Source organism: Zalophus californianus, chromosome 1 (assembly GCF_009762305.2).
Source record: "Zalophus californianus isolate mZalCal1 chromosome 1, mZalCal1.pri.v2, whole genome shotgun sequence".
Classification (NCBI taxonomy): Eukaryota; Metazoa; Chordata; class Mammalia; order Carnivora; family Otariidae; genus Zalophus; species Zalophus californianus.
Window position 1 is genome coordinate 138,864,957 of NC_045595.1, and position 23,818 is coordinate 138,888,774.

General features: G+C 39.8%; 1 protein-coding gene across 17 annotated transcripts in view; it reads left to right on the forward strand.

Moving 5' to 3' along the window:
- LOC113918675 (LIM domain containing preferred translocation partner in lipoma) overlaps positions 1-23,818 on the forward strand; it is a 667,221-nt gene that overhangs the window by 541,414 nt on the left and 101,989 nt on the right. For all 17 annotated transcript variants that reach the window (XM_027587354.2, XM_027587341.2, XM_027587344.2 and 14 more), the window contains one exon: positions 4,897-5,066. In XM_027587354.2, coding sequence (XP_027443155.1) covers positions 4,897-5,066 — 170 coding nt within the window. The remainder of the gene's footprint in view (positions 1-4,896; positions 5,067-23,818) is intronic.

Genomic DNA, 23,818 nt, shown 5'->3' on the forward strand with positions numbered 1-23,818 from the left:
CACCCTCCACCCATGCCCTTCCTAGAAATGACTTGTTCCAATTCTGCATAACCTTCCAGACGTAGCTCAGGACTAAGACTTCCATAGAGTTTTTCCATTTATAAGAGGAAGTAAATCAGATACTGGAGCAATCAGGAAGCCATTGCAATGGCCCATGAAAGATAATGGATCCCGATTTGGATAGTAGGCATGTGGTGGAAAGAAGCCTTTCAGAGAGGCTTCACTCAAGAGGTTGCTACAGTTGGGACAGGGTCCCTGGGGAAAGGGGTGAGAAGAACCATAACTGGTTCCAGAGAAAATACGGAGCAGTGTACATACCAAGCAGTAATATATAAGCAAGCTTTAGAAACGAATTCTTTTTTTTTTAATTCAGGCATCTTAATTCACTATCAAAATTCTCCTCAGACTGTCTGATCCTCTGTCATTGGATTTTTTTAAATCACTGTGCTGAGCTTTGCCAGCAAGCTCCTCATTCCAGCCCTGGGTCTGAACTTGAGCTTCCTACCGGCCCCTAATCAACTCTATTTCCTTCATGCTCTGATGCCTTCAAGTCTGGTACCATTCCCCTGGTTTTTCTCATTTAAAAGTGCTGAGATACTTGTCCAAGAGATGGGCATTAAGATTGTGGTCTGCTTTTAATGATGTGTAGCATAAGCCCCTCTAGGGGCAAGGATGTACTGGGCTTGAGTAACTTTCTTTCCATTGTGATTGCTTCCCTAAAAGGCATAGTTTGTAAATTTCGTTAATGTGAAAAGGGAACATTCGGGCACCTTTTCTGTCCTGCTGATGTGTAGGGCTATTTTTATGTTTTGTTCTTCGCTCTTTTTCTGTGCTTGTGATTTTAAAGGTGCCAGACTGACTGCCCTCGAGCCTGTGTCCCCAATTTCTCCCAAGAATAGGAAAAAAACGGGAGGCAGCAGCAGAGCTGGTCATGTCTGGGTCCAGCATATTAGCCTGACCCACTCTGGAAGAATGTTCTCCAAATTATAAAGGAGAAGATTGTTCCTTATGAATACTGCCCATCTGCTTTCATAGCTGAGAAGACAAGTCCTTGTTGTGCCAGCACCAAGTTACTGCAGAGGTTTGGGATCTAGTCAAGCCCAGCCACTCATTCCCTTTGATAAAACCAGAATGCTTTTCTCTTTTCCATCTCCACCTGTCCCAGTTCCATCCTTGAGTTGGGCTCAAATGCCTCTTTCTCCACAAAACCTTTCTGAGCCCCTCTCACACGTGATTTCCCTCCCACACCTCCATAGCACTTTCCCCTATGGCACTTGGCACCTTTCCCCATGGGATTGTAGAATGTATAGTCTTATAATGATTGTAAAAGGCACTGACATCGTCTAATCCATTTCTGTATATCACACAGAAGCAGAATATAGTACTGGCAAAGAGTAGATACCTGGGGAATGTTTGTTGAACAGAATGAAAATTTCAAAACATGTCTTTTCAGCCTGACCTTTAGGGGTTTGCCCTCATCTTTCTCTCTAGTCAGTAATTGCGATTCTCTCCCATATCCTCAGGGTTAGCTAGCAAACTCTCCATAAACTATGTAGACTCAATATCTTGGCTTCCAGAGACTATACTTCGGGCCAGGCATGGTCTGGGTCAGAATCACTACCTCCAGCTGTCTTATAGACCACCATGACCAGTAGACTGTAACATTTAGCCAGAATTTTTTTTCCCCCAAGGTGTGGTCCACACATCACTAGTAGTCCCTGGTGGACTCTCAAGGAGCCCAGTTTAAGGTCTAGAATGGGAAAGAGTAATAAATAAAAATAATTCTGTTGACCTGAATTTAACAGATTTGAAATGTAAAATTAGAGTTTTCACAGGAATCCAGTATGCTCTTTTTTTTTAAAGATTTATTTATTTATCTTAGAGAGAAAGCAGGGGGAAGGTCAGAGGAGAAAATCTTTGAGGGGACTCCCCGCTCAGCACAGAGACCAACACAGGTCTTGATCTCATGACTCATGAGATCGTGACCTGACCTGAAACCAAGAGTCAGATGCTTAACCAACTGAGCCACCCAGGCGCCCCAGGAATTCAATATGCTCTTAATAATCATCACATTCTTTTTTTTATTTAAATTCAATTAGCCGAGGTATAGTACATATAATGTTCAGTGATTCATCACTTCAGTATAACACCCAGTGCTCATCACATCACGTGCCCTCCTTAATGCCCATCACGTTCTTAAAATTTGCACATATGTCACAAACCTCTGTTGATTGATGTTGCTGGACCAATGTTCACCAACAGTGCCATTCAGCTCAGAGTATTTTGTCATTAGTATTTTTTCTGCTGCTCTTAAACCTGTATTTTTCATTATCACTATTGTATTGCATTATTTCTTTAGTTCACCAAAATAGATCAGTGATTTCAATATGATTCCGTGACAGCAGGAAAAATGGTAATAAAGATAATACCATAAATACCACTTTGGATTAATATTAAAAATGTAAATTTTGGTGAAAGAGGATTCCAATATAAATATTGGAAGTGAATCTGTAAATTCTAAGACAAATGTGATAAGTCTGCACAAGCAGTTGTAAAAGAAAAGTTTGAATACTAAATATGATGATGACTTTTTAAAAAAATAAGACTTTATGAATTGGTGATCCATTTGCCTATAATTGCAGGGTGTTTTCTGTGATGAAATGACAGATAGTGACATGAAACTTTGAGAAGTGTAGCATCAACTTCAAACATAGCACGGTGAACTTTTTAGTAAACGAGTTAAGCTGTTGTTTTTTTTTTCCCCTGAATAATCACAAAACAAGTGCCATATGCAATAACCTAATTTTGTCACTAAAGGCAATTAAAGTCCACAATTTTAAAGGCAACTTTCTAAAGTTATACATCTCATGATAAAAACAGGTACAAGCTGGGTGCCTGGGTGGCTCAATTGGTTAAGCGACTGCTTTTGGCTAAGGTCATGATTCCAGGGTCCTGATTCCAGGGTCCTGGGATCGAGTCCCACATCGGGCTCCCCCCTGCTCTGTGGGCAGCCTGCTTCTCCCTCTGCCTCTGCCTGCCACTCCCCCTGCTTGTGCTCTCTCTCTGTCAAATAAATAAATAAAATCTTCAAAAAAAAAAAAAAAAAAACAGGTACAAGTTAACTCTTGGGTAGAAGTTTGTAAAACAAGCCACAAAGTTTATTACAGAAGTTTTTATCAAATATCAAGAATATGATATCAGAAATTTAGACTATCACCTACCATGGAGACAGCTCAGTTTCCAAGAGTTTAACTCCTTTTCCAGTACTTGATATTTTTTATTCCTTAGGGGGAAAATGATCTGTAGTTTGGGTTATATTTTAAAAACACATTCAAGTCCTGCAACAGAGCATATAGAAATATTTTCCAGTGCCAATGCAACCAGAGAGGATTAGAAATATGTTTGCCTCTTTTCTCCCAAGTTGAAACATTTAGCCCTCCTGTTTGTAGGTGTGAAATGATTGTCAATCCAACGTGATGGAGTGCTGAAAGCAGTCTTCAGTGAGAAATCTCCCCATAATGTCAGCTCCGTGTTCAATCCCAATGCACAGAATGAAGCAGAGGCCAGATGACATAGTGCTTAAAACCATGGACACTGAAGCTAGACTACTTAATTTTGAATTTCATTAACCATTTTTGTGACTCACTTTCCTCATCTGTAAAATAGGGCCAATAGCAGACCTGTGACATAGGTGGCTGTAAGTATGAAATGAGTTAACATGTCTAAAAGCACCTTGAAAATGCCTGGCATAAGGGGAAGCACTAGGTTTGCTACAACTTATGTGTTAAAGCCCCCAGATTCTTGTTGACATTTCCAGTGACCTGTAATTATTTGTTAAGACTTTCTACTTATGGAAATAAAGAAAAGAAGGAAAACTGGATGTGGATCTGACCTCTGGCTCCAGATTCCCATGACAGAACCAGATAGAGATACAGACTGCAGCCAGCACAGTGCCTCACGCTGACATAAATATTTGTGTCTTCTGTTGTTTTATTGTTCCTATTTAAAACAATGAATTTTTTGAAACCCAAATCTGATGTCCATATGTGGTCCAGATGCCCCATAAATCAGTTTAAGAATGCTGAAAGTTTACAGAACACTGGGCTGGACGATGACAACCAGGACCATCGGGACTCGAAACCCTAAAGTCGGTGGAACTGTTGCAGGTTTTAGGGATGTTCCAACTAGTACCAGACTTGAAGGCAATATAAGTAATTGTAATAACTTAAAGGATGTCAGGTGTAAGAGATGACACGTGTTTCACGAGGCCCTAGAAGACAGAACTAGAAGTACTGGGTAGCAGTTAGCTTGAGGAAGCAGTCTGGCTCAATATGAGAGAGAACTTTCTAGCAGTCGGAACTGTCGGGAAATAAAAGGGACTCCCTTTTGATCTGTCTATCACTGAGGGCTGGATGCAGAGATTTTACAACCTGGACTTTTCTGAGAGGAGTTAAAGTTTGATTTTTTACCCAATTCCTTCACAGTCCAACTGGACACGTAGACTCTCCAAGCAGAAAGACTTTCCTAGACGTGCCTTCCACTGCTCCCTTGCTGAGTCATGTTCCTCTTACACTTGGTGTGAGATCAGAGGCACAGTACTGGCCTTGACATCAGGAGACCTGAGTTCTACTCTGTCCCTTTCTGTAGGTCCTTGAGCTGTGAGGGTCAACTCCTCAAATGCCTCATAGAAAATCCCCATCATGGCGGCCGTACCCGGCCTAGGGGTGGCTATACCGGCGATCTTTCTCCTGGGACGGCGGTGGTGGGCGTGGTGTCAGTCTTGTTGCTGCTGTTGCCATTATGAGTCGGCTGTCTCCTCCACCTTGGCTTCCGTCCTAGGAGGACTGAAAGTGTTCCTTGGTGTGTTCTTAGGAGTCAATCCCTTTTGCCTTTCAGGCCGCTGTGCTCGCTGTGGGGAGAATGTCGTTGGGGAAGGGACAGGATGCACTGCCATGGATCAGGTCTTCCACGTGGACTGTTTTACCTGCATCATCTGCAACAACAAGCTCCGGGGACAGCCCTTCTATGCAGTAGAGAAGAAAGCTTACTGTGAGCCCTGCTACATTGTAAGTTCACATTCTGCTCTGCCACTCCCCCCCCACCCCGCCCTGCTTTGTAAAGATGTCTTCTTTGGCGGAATGCCAATCACTCCAAATAGAATGTAGCCAGCGATCTCTATTTCTCCCCAGATTCCAATGTGTGTGTGTGTGTGTGTGTAGATTGACATATCTTAATTTTTTCCAATTGTCCCCTGTACGTATGAGGTCAGAAAGGCATGTTAGGAGGATCTGCTCATTATCAATTAGTGGTCTGCAGAGAAGATCATCCCTTCGGGCCTTTCAAGCATGTACATACAAGCTCACACACACCCCCCTGCACAGCAGGTTTCCCAAGTGGCATAGTTGTACCTCTTATTATTAGGTCTCACCCTGCATTTGAATTTGCCAGTATTTGTAAAGAAACCCTGCAGGGCCTCTGGACTCCCCAGTGCTCTTTCAAATTCCTGGGCCCTTTGAATGGCCTCTTATCTCCCCAAAAGATTGCCTACCTACCATACCCAGCAGGTTTTCAATGCTGCAAACAGATAGACCCTTTATGATACAGGGAAATGAATTTCCCTTAAAGGAAAATGAATAGTAATGCTGACTGAGCTAATAATTGAGGGTTTTTTTTGTTGTTGTTGTTGTTTTTAAGAATACAACAACTATATTTTAATAACATAGCCGGATGGCTAAAAATATGCTATCTTCATTTCCTACCAGGCTACTTAAATCTACACATTAAGCTATCTTCTGATAGAGCAATTTGATAAACTGTTTTTGAACTTAAAAAAACATTTCTTTGCTGTCTTTCTGCATGATTTTAATCTGTTTAACACTTGTTAGTGGAAAAATTGGTGCATTTTTGCAAACCCACAAAGGAGGCATGGTTTGGCCTCAGTGCCCAGGCCTTTTAACATAAAGGAAGTTTTGGGTGCAAGGTCTCAGGAGTTATACATAGCTTTGCAGAACCCCAGGGTTCAAGTTCACTGCAGAAGTTTCTGGCCTTGTCAGTATCTTCCTATGACCTGCCCGCTCTAACTCATTGCAGCCCTGGAGTCCGCAGCACAGATCTGAAAGTTCTTCAAGATTAAGATATTGCAGGATTCAATATTGTTTTGCATCTCTTAGGTTCAATTTTATTTCGTTTTCCTCCCCAAAGGAAACTTAACTTAAATACATACCGCATCGTACTAGTGCCACACAATGCTGGAGCTGGAAACCAACTCCTCTTTTTAGAAGTGAGAATGCAGAAACAAGGAGAGGAAGAAAAGGGCCTCTCCATCCCATCATGGATGTCATAACCAGGGCTATATTCAGTCCTTCACACCCCTGGTCCCATAGTCTCTGCTGACAGCACACATTTTTAGTTTGTCTAGAACATAAACAGAAACACTATAATGCCCTATTGATCTGGAAGGGGGCAGTTACATATATGAGGGAAAGTCTACTGAACAGAAGCTTACCTCTTTAGGAAATAAGAATATTTCAGATATTGCCCTTTGAAATCTTTACTGAAAAGAAAAACATTACAAAATCCCCTGCCTTTGTAAACAGACCGCATGGACAATGGCTTAGGGCCGGCACGTGAAATTACTTATTGCAGTGCGCTCTGTGACGACGATGTCCACAGAGCCTCTGGAAGCACCTGTCGCCCTTTGTCCTTATACGAAGTGATTACACATTGCTGTGTTTTGTGTAGCTCTGTGTCTATTTTTCATCCTTCTTTTGGACTGCACTGTTGATTTTTTTTCCTACTTTAATGGTGCTCCGGGGGCAGTCTCCTTCATTTTTTCTTATATCCCTTGGGGCTAAGGATCATACGAGCAATATTGGGAAACAGTGTAACATGGTGTGAGGAACATGGTTTGAATTTGATTTCATCACTTACAAGGCTTTGTCTCCTTGAGAAAGCTCTTTCCAAGCCTCAGTTCCCCCATATATATAATGGGAGTGATTGCAGGATTTTCTCCAAAGGCTTGTGAAGATGAAATGAGGCATTGCTGTAAAGCACATTTGGCCTGCCCAAGGAATGGTAATGGAATGCATGTTATTCCGAGATGAATGTTGGTAAGATTTCTGGCATATTTAGTATTTCTGAACATGAGGACCTTACATGTGCCGTGAGGCTCCTTGGGCTTTAGGGAATTGTTTTAACCTCTCAGGCATACCCCTGTCCCATTTTTAAATGCTTTTCTTGCCCTCCTGGGTGTGTAATAAGACTGAAAAAAAGTGCCATCTGGCCTACTCACAGGTTTCTACAGTGTGTGGGCTCAGGTTTCGATCTCCGGGCCAGGTATAGGAGCTCAGTGATTCCTGAGTTGTAGTTCCTTCAGCTTTGGTTGCCCTGTTGCTTAAGACTGTGCTTATGACAAGGAAGAGTATCTGGGAAATATTTAACCACATCCTCGGAAGAGCTGGGTGAATTCAAACAATGGAAATTCCTACCATCTTTATTGATGTCTCTCCCTCAGAAGAACCTTTAATCAAGATTTTTCTTTATGAGATCTATCCATGGTGACTCTAAAGTGTAATTTAATTCTTATCAGAATCCAGTTAAGCTGTATTCAGAGACCCTTGTTTAGTATTGATTTTAGAGTTCAGCACAGCCCTCAAGCTCTCACATGGATGTGTTAGCATTTTCATTTCTTTGGGACTTTTCGTCAAGTCCAACAAGTTGCCACACTAGAAATGTAAAGAGTTTTCTCTGGGGGTGGGATTGGGGAAGCTGGGAGACTAAAATGAAACAAGTTGGTTTTGAAGACAGCGTGTGGTAAGGACGATCCTAGGGCTGTATGTCTGTCTCTTGGAACCAAAGCCCTCCGAACAGAAATACCTGTGATGCCATCCAGTCAAACTGCCTCAGGTTCCATTGGTGGAAACTGATGTCCAAGAGACATCCTGTGTAAACAAAGTGTGGCGAAAACCCACGCCCTGCACCTCAGTCAGTGAGCTTTTTTTTTTTTTTTGGTAATAGAATCAGAATATTCACGATCGTGGTTTAGTTCATTATTTCTGTGTAAAGACCACCCATGTCCAATGCTCTGAGTTTAGGAAGGAGACTCACCTAATATAAATTTAATTTCTTCTTGCCTAAATTAATTAGTGATCAACTTAGATCATATTTAAATTGACCATTTACATAATTTGGGGGGAAAAATATACCAATTACGTCTTCATCTTTGCTTCAGTGATTATTCAGATTTTCCTGTTGTCTCTTGAATCCTTAATCCTTGCACACACATAACTGTAATTAAACCAGTTTGGTTCTATAAGGCACTATAATTCTCTTTAATCATTTCATATATGCTTTCTTTTGTGTTTTCTATTGGTTGACTTAATATAAATATGTATATAGCTTTCCACTGTTAATAACCGCTATTTTTTAGTTTTTTTTCTGTTTAGTTTTGCATTATGTTTGCATATTACATTGTAAAGCTCTTTGCCACTAGAAAGGTATTGGGTGTTTTCCATTCTTTCAGTATTGTAAATAACATGCCTATAAATAGCTGAGTAAAAGTTTTATATTCTTTTACTTTGAATTTTTTTCCTTAGCATAAATTCTTTGATTTATATTACCAAGTTCACTTTGCAGCAATTTGGAGAACTTTTGCTCGATTTCTTTAGAAAGATTTTTCAAATTCACAGAACCATCAGCAATGTGAAACCGTATGTTAAACTCTAACCTATCCACTATTGAAGAAGTTTATTTATATTTACTTTGAACCAATTTAATAAGTGCCTTATGTAACAGTTATTTTATTTTTTTAAAGATTTTACTTACTTAATTTATTTGAGAGAGAGAGAGAGAGAGCATGCTCAAGTGGGGAGAGGAACAGAGGGGGAGGGACAAGCCGACTCCACGCTGAGCACGGAGCCTGATGCAGGGCTCCATCCCACGATCCTGACACTATGACCCAAGCTGAAATCGAGAGTCGGACACCCAGCTGACCAAACCACCCAGGCACCCCTGTAATAATTATTTTAATTTAAGTTTGTATAGTTATTAACAAAACAAATAAGATGCTTTTCAACTTTGGTGATCTCTTAAAAGCTTAGTTTTGATTATTTTTGTGGATTTGTGTAAATGAACAGATTAAAAGTACGAGCACTAAGCTTCCTTGAGAAGTAAGGCGATGTAAATAGAATATATTGCTTCTAGACCTTGCTCTCCTGGTGTGACCTTGGGGAAGCCATTTAATTTCCGAGTACCGGTATCCTCATTTATGAAAAGGAGATATTAACTTCTTCCCTGTCTTCAAAGACAAGGAATGAACAATTGTGTTATTTTATACATTATGAAATTGTTTACTAACAGAAGGGCTTAGTCTGTTAAAAACATTATTATCGTTGCTTTTTGCCTTAGCATAATCTGATACAATTTAGAAATCCTCTACCTTTGGGGGTAATTTCATAGCTACAGTTGCTATGGAAATACTGAAATAAATGGACGTCATGGAAGGACGATGAGGACATACATGAGAAGAAGAGGCTCATGCTTTGCTTGAGAAGATTTTCATGGTGCTGTGAGTATGAGGGGCAGCAGCCATGCCTCCCACTTAATGTGTTCTTCTGTCCTGAATGAGACAGGTTTAGCCACAAGCGTAGATTAACAAAAGAACCGCCGCGTCCTTAGCATTGCCAGGGCATCTGGGCCTGAGACGTCGCGCGTCCGAGATTCTCAGCAAAAGTCTGTTTACGAAATGGCAGCCAAGGATCTTCCCCTAAACCAGGGCTCTTAACTCAGAGTGGATCACATCCAACTTCTAACTCTCCAACGGTGGAAGTTGGTACAGACGTTTTTATTAGAGTTAAAATCCAAGTGATTAAAAGGCCTCAGGAAATCGGAGGCCAACTCCACAGGAGACTAAACACTGCAAGGTTCCTGAGCTTGACACATTAGTGGCCAACACGCTCACGGCCTTTTGCTCCCTTAGTCACTCAATGGCCACAGTCTCCTACCTCTGCAGGAAAGTTGTCCTTTTATATGCTCAGTTCCTCTGAATAGTGTTTTAAAAGCAGTTATGGCCAGTGCTTCATGTGGGTGTTGGGAAAGGAGCTCAGAGTTTGGACAAAAGCTGAAAAATCCACACGAATTCCCCTTCTCTTTTCTCATTGCCCACCCCTGCTCCCTCACCTCCAAGAAGCATCTGTCTCTCTTTCCCCCTCACACCAAGCGCACCTGCACACATACTTTCTTCTTGATGTTATATCATTATCCCTCAAGCACTCTCCCAGAAAGGAGAAAATGCTTCAAGGAAGAGGGACATTTGTCAAGTATCCTCTAGAGCGATTTCACCATGCTAACTACTACTGATCGTTCTCTCTCTCTGCACCCCCCCTTACATTTGACAGCGCTCCTGAGCACCTCTCATTGCGTGTTACCATTCCTATTAAAACCTTGTGAAATAGACTGGTGCAGGGCAGAGGAGTGGAGGGGTTACTGGTCCCACTTGATGGCGGCTTTGATATTTTCAAAGCGAAAGACAAACCAAGGGTAGGGACAGATCTTCTAACTTGTACATGATTGCTAGGTCCATATCACCACCCTGAAACTAGTATTCAGCTTCCTAAAGATAACAAAGATACTGACAGCCCTCTGTGATTAGAGCCTTCCATTTCCAACATTTGAATTGATGACCACATACATCATGCCTTCCAGCATTCCAGAATCTGAAATGCTCAACTTCTATTGGCAATAAAACGCAAGCCCTGTCTTTTCTTAAGCATTTACACGTGGCTCTCCCTGCAATGCCTCAGGTTTTAAGGGGAAACCCTTCTTTTTATGGTTAAAAATAATCATAATAATAACATTTGTTTAGTGCTTTCAATTTTATAGAGCATTTTTCTTTTAACTTACGTCATCCTCTAATGGTCCTAGAAAATAGGATGATTATTATTATGTTCCTCTCCAGGGATAAGAAGCTGAATTTTAGAAAAAGTCAGCTTGCTCCGTTCCATAAGGCATGAGCATCAGATCCAAGACTTGACCTGGCCTTTGACTCTCAAGCCCAGCTCTTTTCATGCACCCAACTAGTCACTGGAAATTTCATTTATTACTAGGTTTCCTTTCTCACAATTAATTTTTTCTCTATTACCATTTTTTCAGTGTCAAGTTAAAAAAAATACAGTTAACCTACATTCTGAATTTCATAAAGTGGCTTTTGCTTATTCTTGGACATATTAGAGAAATATTGAGCTCAAAATATCCTTTCTTATGGTGGTCGATCTTAAAAAACTACAACTATGTTTTTAAGTATTATGTGCTCACTAGAGAAAAATTAGAAAATGTATTAAAATATGCATAGCCCACATCTAAATAACACTTTATATTTTACCACACACTCCTTTTCTATTTCAATATCTCTCTGTATAGATACAACCATACATCTACACATATGTGGTTTACACGTGCATGCACACACAACGCACACACAAATGGGATCATACCATCCATACTAATTAGTAACTTGCTTTTGTTACATGACGATACATCAAACTTTGCCTTCTCCAAAGGGCATTCAAAATGTCTTCCATGGGCAAAAAGAATATATATCACCTACATACCTTTTCTGGAAAAAAAAAATGACAAAGAAATATTCCAGCAGAAAAATAAGTTAATCAAAATAAAGTATGTGGAAATCTAGGGCTAATAAAATGGTGATAAACAACGAACCAATACAACTAATAGTTAAAGAGAGAGGAAAAGATGAATAGCAAATTCAGGCTAAGAGAAAATAATATTAATCACCTACTAACTACAATATTAATAGCAGACAAAGTACAATTCAGAACAAAACTATTACATCGGCCAAAGTGTATTACCTTATTGATAAATGTCACAGTTCCACAGGAACAGCCCTGATTTGTTAAATATCATTACATTGAAATATATAATACAAAAATATTGATGAAATACAAGCTGAAAATGGCTAAACCATATGCTTTATAAAACTTTAACACATTCCGTGCAATCTTTGACAAACCAATTATGGAAGTTGAGTAATATGATTAATATGATTGATTGGATCCATACAAGCAAAGAGATTCTATCTTCTCTCCAAATCTCCATGGAAGATTTAAAAAAACGTCCTCTCATAGTCTAAGAGGAAAATATAGACAGTTCCTACTGGCGCTCACAGAATTGCATATAGCAGTACAGCAAGACAAGAAACCTATCAAAGGATAAACAAATAAGCATGCCTGTGGGTTAAAGACTTCTTAGAAAGTAGTGCTGATGGTAACGCTGCATGACAACCAGAATGAGACCCAGCCAGAGTTGAATTCCAGTACAGCTAGGATCATTAATTGCAACAAGAAAGGGTGCATATATATTTATCTAAAGACCTAGAAAAAGACAACAAAGTCAACCTTCAGGAAGAAGGAAGTCATTAAAGGCAGTTATTGATAAACTGAAAAATACTAGAATTTTTAGGTCCAGGAGATGATTCTTTGAAAAGAGAAATAAAATAAGCACCCAGGGAAGATGAGAAAGAGAGAGAGAAACAAAAATTACAGAAAACTAGGAATGGAAAAGAACTTCTTTAGCATATGTATAGAAGACATTTAAAAATTATTGCACTTAAAATTTCATAGAAGAGGCTATGATCTGTGCATACTTAAAATGCAAGGGAAGAACCCTTGAATAACCCCTGAACATGGGTGGAATGCAGACGTACCGCCTGAGAAAGCACCAGGAAATTTCACTGAGAGGACTTTTCAGATCTTTAAAGAACAAATGATTCCTCTGCGAGTTCAACTTTCAGAGCTCAGCAAGAGAAGATAAGCTTCTCAGATCATTTGAGAAAGCTAGCCTGATCCTGGTTAATAATATCACTAATAAACAAGGTTGCCCCCAAAAGAAAAGTATGCTCATCTGACTTTCACCTGTGCAGAAACCCTAAACGAAGTGTTAGGAAATTGAGTGCCACATAATGAAACATCCCAGGTAATTCAATGTTAGGACAATAGTAGGAACATTTTAACATAATCCATTATATATATATATATCAAATGTTAATAAACCAGTCATCTCCATAAATGCCTAAAGGGTATTTAACAAAATTTATCATACATCCTTTGTTAAAACAAAAACAGTTGCAGGAACAAAAAACAAGCTCTAAGTAAAATGGAAGAAAAAGGAAAATACGTGTTTAATAGGATAAAACAAACTAGTGGCCAGCCTTCTTCCTAGATCTTGCTGGGTATGCATAGGATCACTGCTATTATATTAATATTGTTTTTAACATTCTAGCCTTCATAATGGGAACTGGGAAACAAAAAGTCTTATATAAACTTTCATATATGTAACTTTTTCTTTATTTTACATATATATTTCAATTTATTATGTAATATTTCTAACACATAAAACATGATGAAGTATCACGTACCCTTTATCCAGTTTAACAAATAAAACATTAGGAATTCCACTGAAACCCTGAGGTCCTTGTCCTTAATCACATTCCCAGAACCCTTGTACAGAGGTAGTCATTATGCTAAATATGTTTTTTGTATCATATCCATGCATTTCTTCATATTTTGCCTCCATATCTCTAAAAATATAGTGTCACTTGCGTATAGTGTTTCTTAATTTTAAATGAATAGCACTTATCATACCTATTTTTCTGAGACCTTTCCACTCAAAGTCATAAGACTAAAATATAGCAACATTTATAGATGATATGATTATTCTAGAAAATCTAAAGTCTTAGAATAATAAAAGCTTAATAACTTGACAAAATTAAAATTATAAGTTTTGGTTTAGAAAATATAACAGGAAAAAAAGCCCTATACAGAAGCAACAAACACTATAAAATACCTAGGCAAACCTTTAAAAGCATAAATGATCTAAGTGAAGAATGCTATAAAATTTTACAGGGATAATTAACCCATGAGCAAAATGATTTGGGGATTGAATATGCTTTGGAAAGCACCTCTCACTTCAACAGGCATTCATATCATCACCCTGTAATTATACAAGAACAAGGCTTTGCGGGAGGGGAGATAGTTACTGCATGGCCCTTTGTAAGGGTTTTTATTCAGCTTTTTTTCCCAGCTAGCCCCCAGCCCTCTGCTGACCAAGGCTACTGCTCACCACATCCCTGCAGGCTTCAGGTTGGCCCTTGGTGAGGGTAGGGAGGCAAAGACCTGCAGGCAGACTGCCCGGAACAAGGAAGAGGCTAGCTGAGTTTAACCTTTTTCTCCAGTTCCTATCCCAAAGTATATTTATTTCTGTTGTTATAGAATTAGGATGCATTTTAAAGGCCAGAAGGAAGGAACCTTGGAAATTCAATAACGTCAGTTTACAGCTGAGAACACCTGAAGCCCAAGAAAGCTGACCGATTTGCCTGAGGTTATATGGTTTATTAATGGCAGAGGCAGGAATAGAAACCATGAACCTTGATGATACCTTCAAAGAGCTGCTTTCTTTGGGACTGACGTGAAGAGGCTTAATCATATGGGGCTACAGACTCCAGAGAAACATCCCTAGAAAATTTTGGATTCCGTAAATTTTGGTTGGAGAGTGTAGAAATGGGACAGGGTTTGCCTCAGCTCCAACCAAGATGGAGAGTCTCAGATTTCCAGGTTAAATGCCTCTGAAACTTTATGCTAGAACCTTCCCACTGCCCTAGTTTGTTTATTTTTAAATCAAGCATGAACTCACCACTCGGTGTTTGCCAGAGTTTGGATGAATGTCAGCATCAGGCCACTGTAATAATGGTTTAAGATTATTTAATCCTATTACTTGTACACTTCATTAGGCTGAGTGAATTGTTGGCAGTGGTTCAGTAAACTTCCTACTTTAGAGATAAAAGGATGGAAAGAAAACAGGGAAGGAGTCTGTTCCTCGTTTTCCTTCATATTTATTGTTTGTCTCTTAAAGGATAAAGGAATGGTAATTACCCAGATACAGCACATAATCTGTGTTAGCAGGGTCTTCTAAGCTGCTCTGTACCCTCAAAAGAGAAAAATGTCTATAACTTGATGTTTCCAATTAAAAAGAAAGGATTGGAACAAAGGAGAGAGAGAGAGAATGTGTGTGTGTGTTTATGCTTTAAAAATCAATGTTAAAAATAAACCTGAAAATAAGTTCAAGAGTCCTAGGTAAGACATTCAATCTTTCACTTAGCAGGCCCGGTGTGAGGCAACAAATGATTTTCAAGAAAAAATCATGGAATGTAGAGTCAGACCTGGTTCACACCAGCCTGACCAGCTGCTATTCTGCATTCACCTCATTTATTTTACCTTAAATTTCCCCACAAATAGAATGAAAGTAATATTTCTTAGCTTGATGGCTAAATGAGGATTCAGAGAGGCTGACAGGGCTGAACAAAAATCAAAGTGTGGGGGTGTTGGACAGTATATAACCGCACAGGGCCAAGCCCCAGGTATGTGCAAACAGAATCTGCAAAGGAGAACTTGGCTTCACTTGAATCCCCAAAGGACTATTTATTGAGTCAGCATCACAGTCTCTGGAATATTACCTGCATGCTGGGGGTTCAAGAGCTCGCAACGTCTGAGGGGTGGCGGCAAGTCATGAGACTCTCGAAGCTTGGTTTTCCCAAAATGTGTCAGAGGTCCCCTGCTTTGGAATCACCCTCAAGTCCTCATTAAAAAAGTAAAGTTCTGGACCACTCCCCAGAATTTCTGCACATTTCAGCCAAGAAATGTGCATCTTTTACAAGGCTCTTGAGGGAGGTTCTTGTGCATGCTCAGTTTTGAGATCCACGTGTCTGTATTTCTAGCCCAGCTCATCTAAGAAGTAGTCCCAAAATACTTCACTATCTCCCATCTCTCTCCTACACATTCTTTTTACCACACTTGGCCAAATGGGACTGTCTTCTCCTGGACATTGATATTTTACGCTTCTCTGTCTGTGCTCCAGGCTGCTGTCTGCCTTGTGCCTTTCCCCATCTCCATGGTTTGAAAATCTGTATCAACCAACCTTAAAAAGCTTTCCTGGAACTTCCCCAAGTAGATGTGGCCTTTTCTGATGCAGTGCTTCTGTTTCCTCCTCTCTCATATGATTTCACTTCCTACAACTGGCGTTGAAGTCATTTGAGTGTTTGACACATTCTCTTATTGTTTGAACCCCTTAGAGAGTGTGCTATGTTGGGATGGGGGGGAGTGTGTGTCTCATCTTGTTCATCTTTGTCTTTTCCATGATTCTTGTCACAGTAGGTGAGCCATCCCTGCTTTGATATTTATGGAGGTTGGGGCCAGAGGGGACCTGGTTTCTTTCACTCTAGACCCCAGTGTCTCCTAAGAGGGTCTTTGACTCTTTGCCCTTTGGTACACCTTAGATTTGAGACTCCCTGTGTGTATATGAAGCAGAGAGGAGAACTTGGCTCTGGGAGCTTGTGAGCAGTCACTGCTAAAATGTAAATGTAAAAGATTGAAGGGAAAGATGTGAGAGTGAAGCCAGCTGTCTAGCTTCCAGTCGTAGAATTATCATAAGAGCCGGCACACTCAAGGTCAAACACACAGACCTGACTCCCGGATGAAAACTGCCAGAGAGTTTGAATGGAGGTTCTCTGATGTTCTGATGACTTTGAATGGGACGTGGTAATTCCCTCCAGCCAGGGAAGCCAGCCTCCAGCCAGGCTTACTTTTTTTAAAAAAAGGAAAAAAAGATCTGCTTCCTGGACTTCTCTTTTGCTCACCTCCCCGCAATCAAGTGATGCGGGCAAGATTGGCATCATTGTAACATGGCAAGTGCTCTATTTGAACACTTCATGGTGACAAGAGCCTGGTATATTGTAGATCTTCAAAGAATGTTTACTTTTTTAACTTAAAGCTTATTAAAAAAAAAAAACAGTCTTCTACGTTTACAATATGGGAAAACAGGATGCCAAGATAAGAGGGAAAGACATGCTCGGGGGTCTCACAGGTGGATGGAGACACTTAGAACCCTTTAAGCCCTGAAAGCCATAAACCCACACAGTAATGAGTTTTTAAATTAGATCAAAAAAATTGTTTTTGAAAGGAGAGTAAATGTCTTCCACAAAAGCTGTTTTTTTTTTACTTTATGGGCTGGCTCTTCATTAATGCTAAAAGGTATTTGAGGCAGTTTATGTTAATAAAATCATTGGGACACATTAGTTAAAATAAAACTGAACCTTCTAAAACGTATCCCTTTAAAAAGTAAAAATGTGTATTTTTAATCTAGTTTAGGCAGACTCTGAATTCTATTATAAAGCATAACAAATACACAAATAGGTTTTCCACAAAATAGATTGTATGAAATGTGTCAGGGCCTCATAGGAAAGGACTGGGGAAGGAGACTAGGGGCATTTTGGGGGAAAGGAGGCATTTGATAAGAAAGTCTTCACGGAGGAAGTGGCACGTACCGGGGTGTTGTGTAGTAAATCTGATTTTCTCCTAATGCCACAATAGTCATTCTTTTTCCACCCCTGACAGACAAGTGGGAACTGTTACTATCCCTTCCTTTCTGCAAATTAACAAAATCAAGGCTTAATAAACCAAGGGCTTTGGAAAATGAGGAATTAGCATAGGATTAGAGCAGAACTTTGAGCTAGTCCCTGCACTCTAAATCTTAGCCTCTACCTTTCTCTTGAAGTAAATTCAAGCTAACAGATGGCCTGTCATCAGATAGGATTTTTTTTTAAATCAGCAAGTCTTTTTTTAATAAACCTCAGGCCCCAGTTTGGTTACCACTGTTTTGAGACTCTTTCCCTATGTTCTTCTAAGCTAAAGACAAGCCCTCCATCCTCTGTGTCCCGAGAGCTTTTCTCTCTACCTTGGTTTTACTCCTTCACCTTTGTTCTAACCCTTTACTGTCCCCACCTTATATCGGCTGACGGTCTCACCCTCAAGGATTCTCAGTGTAAGCTCCTCAGGAGCAAGCTCATTTTTTTCGTTGTTTTTTGTGTCTCTTTCCCCTATTCAACCCCAGACCTTACTCTACATCACCCAAAATAGTGCCCAGAGCAGTACCTCTCTCCCTGAGGGGTTTTTAGGTATTGGTTTCTATGTGGGTTTTTGGTGTTCATTGTTTTCTTTTCTTTCCTTTTTTTAATGAATATACTAGTAAGCTCGGTGTGCTGTAACAAAATACCTTAGACTGGGTGGCTTAATTGCTTACACAACAGAAATTCATTTCTCACAGTTTTAAAGGCTGCAAGTCCCAAGATCAGGGTGTCTGATGGTCGGATTCTGGTGAGAGCCCCCTTTCTGGCTTCTTAACTATGTCCCCACATAGCAGGGAGAGGGAAAGAGAACAGCTCTGTGGTGTCTCCTCTTATAAAAGCACTAATCCATCATGAAGGCCTACCCTCATAACCTCATGTAAACCTAATTACCTCCCAAACGCCTCATCTCCAAATACCATCACTTTGGGGTTAGAGTTTCAACATATGAATTTGGGGGGAGAAACAGTTCAGTCCATAGCAATGGATTACATCTTTTGGCCGTATGTCTGTGAGTGCGTTATCAGCACTGGTTAATGGAGTAACGATTAGAATATCCTGTTTCTATGTATAAAAGCTGTGTACTTAGGTATTTAACAGGTGTTTATCGAGCATCCTGCTGCCTTTAATTTTTTTTGCTGGACTTTCAGAAGGGCCCTATTAATGTTCAAAAGACTGCAGAGTCATCCTGCATTTTCCCTTAAGGATGCACTTTAACCCACTAGTTCTTACCTCATTTTGAAGACCAGAAAGAGAGAAAGACTCGGTTCTTTACTGGGTTGTTGCACATTCCTATTAGATCATTAGGAAATTGGCACAAGTGGCAGGAAGCCAGACTGGCCTGAGTCTGGCCAGGCAGTGTCTGCAGGTCATTCCAGCAAAGCTGCTGGAATAACGATGTGTTCTCCCATAAAGTGCTCTTTGTCAAAGTCTCTTTTGGAATTAACTCCTCATGCATGGATCAATAAACCTCACCAACTTGCCAATGTAATTAAGAGGGGGAAGGTTAAGCATTACTATTAATTAAGTTCAAAGTAAAATAAAATGAAGAAGGTTGTTCTTATAGAGGGGAATCTAGGAAATGGAGGGGATTACTGTCTCTACTGCCTTGGGAAAAGCAAGCATTTAAATATATGTCTCTTGAATATTTTTGACTGAAGAATAAACTCTTTGCTGATTTTAAGAGCCAGTGAACGAACACCTTCTGTGTACAAAGGGCTTAGTTCAGTGTGGTGGGGGATACAAACAGCACGAGACTCAACCATGCTCTTACAGAGCCCTTAGCTGAATGAGGAATACCACACATGCACAAGACCACAATGCAAGGCAGAATCCATCTGGGAGAGAGATTCAGGCAGTGGCGGGAGCTCAGAGAAGACGGGGCATCCGCAAAGAGCCTCCCTTGAAAGTAGAGTAAGATTTGATAGGGGGGCAAAGAAGGAACAGGCGCAATTCGAATTTCTGAATATTTATTTTCCTTGTTGAACTTTATAACTTCTGGAATCAAAGGAAAAGAAATCAGCCTGATGGTAAGGAAGGATTTATGGAGCAGTCATTGTCTGTGTGATGTTCTGCGGAAAATGTGGCAGCGAAGAAGGTAAAAAGTATCTCCAGGTGCCTAAGTTTTTCAATATACATGGCAGATCATCTTGGGTTCATCAACTTCCTCTGATGGCATCTTAAAGGGATTCATCACAAAGGCCAAATTCCTTTGTCTTGAGACCACAAGAAACAAGAGCCAAGGGAGCGACCATGGTGTTGCTATCCTTCCTTTTCTAGGAAGGTGGATACTTAAAAGCTAGCAAAGAAGCACCTATTTACTTGTAGAGAGTTTAAGTCCATTTTGCTGGTAGAGTTGAGTGACAACGGATTTATCCACCCAAGCCCCTCTTTTTGCAGGTTAGTAAACCAAAGCCCTGTAGGAGCGTGACTTTACCAGGTAAAAGAGAGCCATGCGAATTTCCTAAATCACATTGCAGCTAATTTGTCATTTGATATTTATGTTACCTTTACATGGTAGAGGACGATTATTAGTCTTTTTCAGGGAAGAACAACTTGATTCTCAATTCCCTGAGTCACCGTTGCATGGTATTAGGCAACTTCACTTAATAATCTACCTGTTTTTCGGCTATGTTAATTACATATCTTATAGCATTCACCACCTGTACCAATTGCCTAGCATAATAATACCTTACACTTAAATGCATGTGCCCAAAGTACTTTTATAACTTGTTTTTCACTTGACGTCCACAACAATCCCACAAGGCAGGTGTTAGTCCTAGAGGAAACATGAGAAAACCCAGGCCCAGAGAAGGTAGCCATATAGCGAAGAAACTCAAACAGGCCTCTAACATCCATTTTGTGACCGAGTTCAGTGTTCTTACCTCTGCATCTCAGTTGCCTGCCTAAATGGTTTTCAGTCACTTATTCATCCAGTGAATATTTACCGAGCACCCTCCATATTTCAGATCATGTAGGGAATTGAGGATACCAAAGTTGAAAAAGACGGGATCCCAGGCCTTGGGGAGCTCACCATTTGAAAGAGATAGCCATCCAAACAGACAAACACATAGAATGCTAAGTGCATAATGAGCATGGGAACTGTCTTTGGGAGTTAGGGGTGACACAAAAGATTGAGGGACAAATTTTGTCCTTATTTATTTAAGCATGTCATGCCCCTGTCTCCCCTCAGCCTCCATGAAGCCTCCTTGCCCAGGCCTCACACTCTGCTGGCATTCAGGTCATACTTGTGGATGATGGTACTGATGACTTTTTCCTCTGATTTCTGTAGCCCTGGAGAGGTTTTCTGCTGCCCTTTGGGTATAATAGATTTTAATTTACAATTTGAGTTCACCTTTTAAAAATCATTTTTAAGGTAAATAAACAACTTTATGAGATAGCTTCTAAGTACCACTCAATATAGTCATGGTACTCTGCTTTAACCAGTTCATGCCCAACATTTGCAGTCTAGAGGGTTGTTCTTGTATCAACTATTCTTGTAAATCAGTGAATTGTAACTTTCATTAGGGGCTACCACATCAAAACAGACTTTAGTCGGTCTTTAAAAATCTCTTTATTCCCAAGTGTCTAATCATTACTGTTGCATTGATGTTTTAAGTGGTATCAAGCATCCCAACTGTTTTCCACAGGAAGTGGATGGATTTCAGAAGCAAAGAACACCCGTATTTTCAAAGTTATAGGGAAATTTTTCCTCATAGCAGAGTTGTGATTACATTTTGTGAATTGCACAAGCTTGGAATTGTACACAGTGCCTTCATTCTGGATTGATGTACATCGGCCACATATTAAAAACAGAATATTTCCCAGCATGTTTATATACATTTTTTGGTTTCTGAAATCTTACTGGCAAACTTTGTGAGCAAATATTAATTTTCAAACGTACTAGAAATGAAGTAAAAATTAGGTATTTTCTCTCAACTATCTAAAAGAACTTCCTTTAATTATTAAATTCCCAAGATGTAATTAGTCCAATTCTGCTCTAGATAGGAGTTCATTATAAAGATCCTAGGTGAGCAGTCTCTTTAGCAGAAGTAACCTTTTTGGTTCAGTCTCCCAGCATTTCCTAAAAATCTGGTATACAGGGAGAATTGCTAGGTAAATAAGTAAATTAGTCTTGAGTTGCCAAACACCAAGACACACACCCATGTGTGCATACAAACGCAAGTACAGGCTCACACCAAAGCCAGGAACCCTAGAACAAAACAAAGCTGCATTTACCCTCAGGGGAAATAAAAATGTATGCCTGCCACAAAATTATTCTCTTAAAAAATAATACTGAAATTTGTACGCAGACACTACAGCTCTAATTTATCAACCAAATCACAATTTAAATGGGACAAGAAAAGAGAAACTGTAATTTAAAGATTTTTGAGTGTGGTACGTGCGCACGTGTGTGTGCTGTGTGTGTGTGCGTGTGTGTGTGTGTGTGTGTGTGTGTGTGTGGATGTATTGAATTTGAGAGTAATTTATGGAAAGTGCTGCTGGCATGGTATTTCAGATGCTCCACAATTTGAATTTAAACTGCTCAATGGGATCATTAAGATTATTATGCATGTTTTCCAAAGAGTTTGGATTCAAATGACAACTTAAAAAAAAAAAAGTTGCCCTTTAAAAACTGAGGAATGTTATTGCACTTATAGAAATTCATGCAGTTTGAAGTAATTTGCCACCTCCCCCTTCTATAAAAGTACCTGATGATAATGTGCTCAAGAGATAGGGACGTTGGAGAAAGTACATATTGCAGACACATTCCCTTGATGAGTAAAACTGGATTGTAAAGCAGGCTTTATGACAATGAGTTATTTCATTTAGTACAACTGACACAAAATCCGGAAGGGACGTGGATCAGTGTGGCTGGAGCCCAGAGATCTGATGATGGCAGAGGGTCACTGAGTAGTATATAAAAGGCCCCTTAAAACTCATTAAATGTGCTGTTTGGTTCTCTTTCTATGGGTGGGTCTTGAAATATGGAGGTCTACTTTCATTTTGTGCCAGTTAGCCAAGTGAACAATTTATAAAAGAAGTAAACAGAGGGGTGTTTGCCCACTTTTCAAAAGCAGGCTTTTTGCAATGGATTTTGCAAAGTTATTTTGCAATGGATTTACCATTATATTCTTTTAAATGAGCATAGTTCCAAGGATGGGAAATTTACTAGTTCTCAAGGCAGCTTTTTCCTTTGTTGAACTCTCTAAAGGTTATAAAGTTACTTCCTATTTTGATCGGAAGTCTATTTCCTTACAACATCGTCTGTCCACAGAAAAAGACAGCTCATACATTTTCCACTTAAAAGCCTTTTAGGTATTTGAAGAAAGTTTTCCATTTGTTGTCTATCCTGATATCAAAGCCTTTTAGTATTCTGATCACTTTCTTTTGGATTGTCCAGCATGTCATTATCATTCTTTAGTGTTTAGTATTTCCATTGCCTTAACTACAGAAATTGACCAAATAGGACATGTAGAACCTCATTTCACAGGCAAATAACAATAACAAAATAACAAGAAGATTCAGAGTTAAGTAACATGTTTAAAAGTTGACGAGAAATTTTATAACCTATTTCCAAATTCTAGTGGAGTAAAGTAAGGTTGCATATTAGACCTTGTTTTGTTCAATCTGTTTTAAGCAGAAGTGGAATGAGATTTATGACATTTATCATTTCCTAACTTACATTAAAGTATATGTTTCAGGGTTGCCTGGGTGGCACAGTCGGTTGAGCATCCGACTCTTGGTTTCGGCTCAGGTCATGAACTTCTTAGGGTCGTGAGATCGAGCCCCGTGTCAGGCTCTGCACTCAGCGTGGAGTCAGCTTAGGACTCTCTCTCCTTCTCCCTCTGCCCCTCCCCCACCCACCACTCTCCCCCCCCCCTCTCTAAAATAAATAAATGAATCTTTTTTTTAAAAAGTGTATGGTTCATCTCCATCCAGGGGTAATTTACTCATTTTCTTTGCACCTTTACCACTGGGCACTGTCTTGGTATAGCTGATACCCCTTCATTGTTGAATTAAGGAACAATAATAATAACTATATACTGCTTGCGAGTTTGTAAAACATTTCCAATCTAAATTTAAGCTCAGCATACAGGTTTATTTTGTGCATTTGTTTTGGTTTTGTTTGTAATGTGAGGATGTCAAGGTACAGAAGGCCTACAGGAGTTGCCCAAGAACACAGAGCTGGTCAGAGGATTTGAATGCAAGGCATTGTGGCTTCAAACCTTGTCATTTAGTTTAGAGCATCTGTAAGTCTGCTCCTGTCACCTCCTTGGTTTCCGCCTAGATAGGAGGTATTTATAAGTGGTTTGGGGGAGGAGAGAGCTTTTGTTTTTATACCCTTGT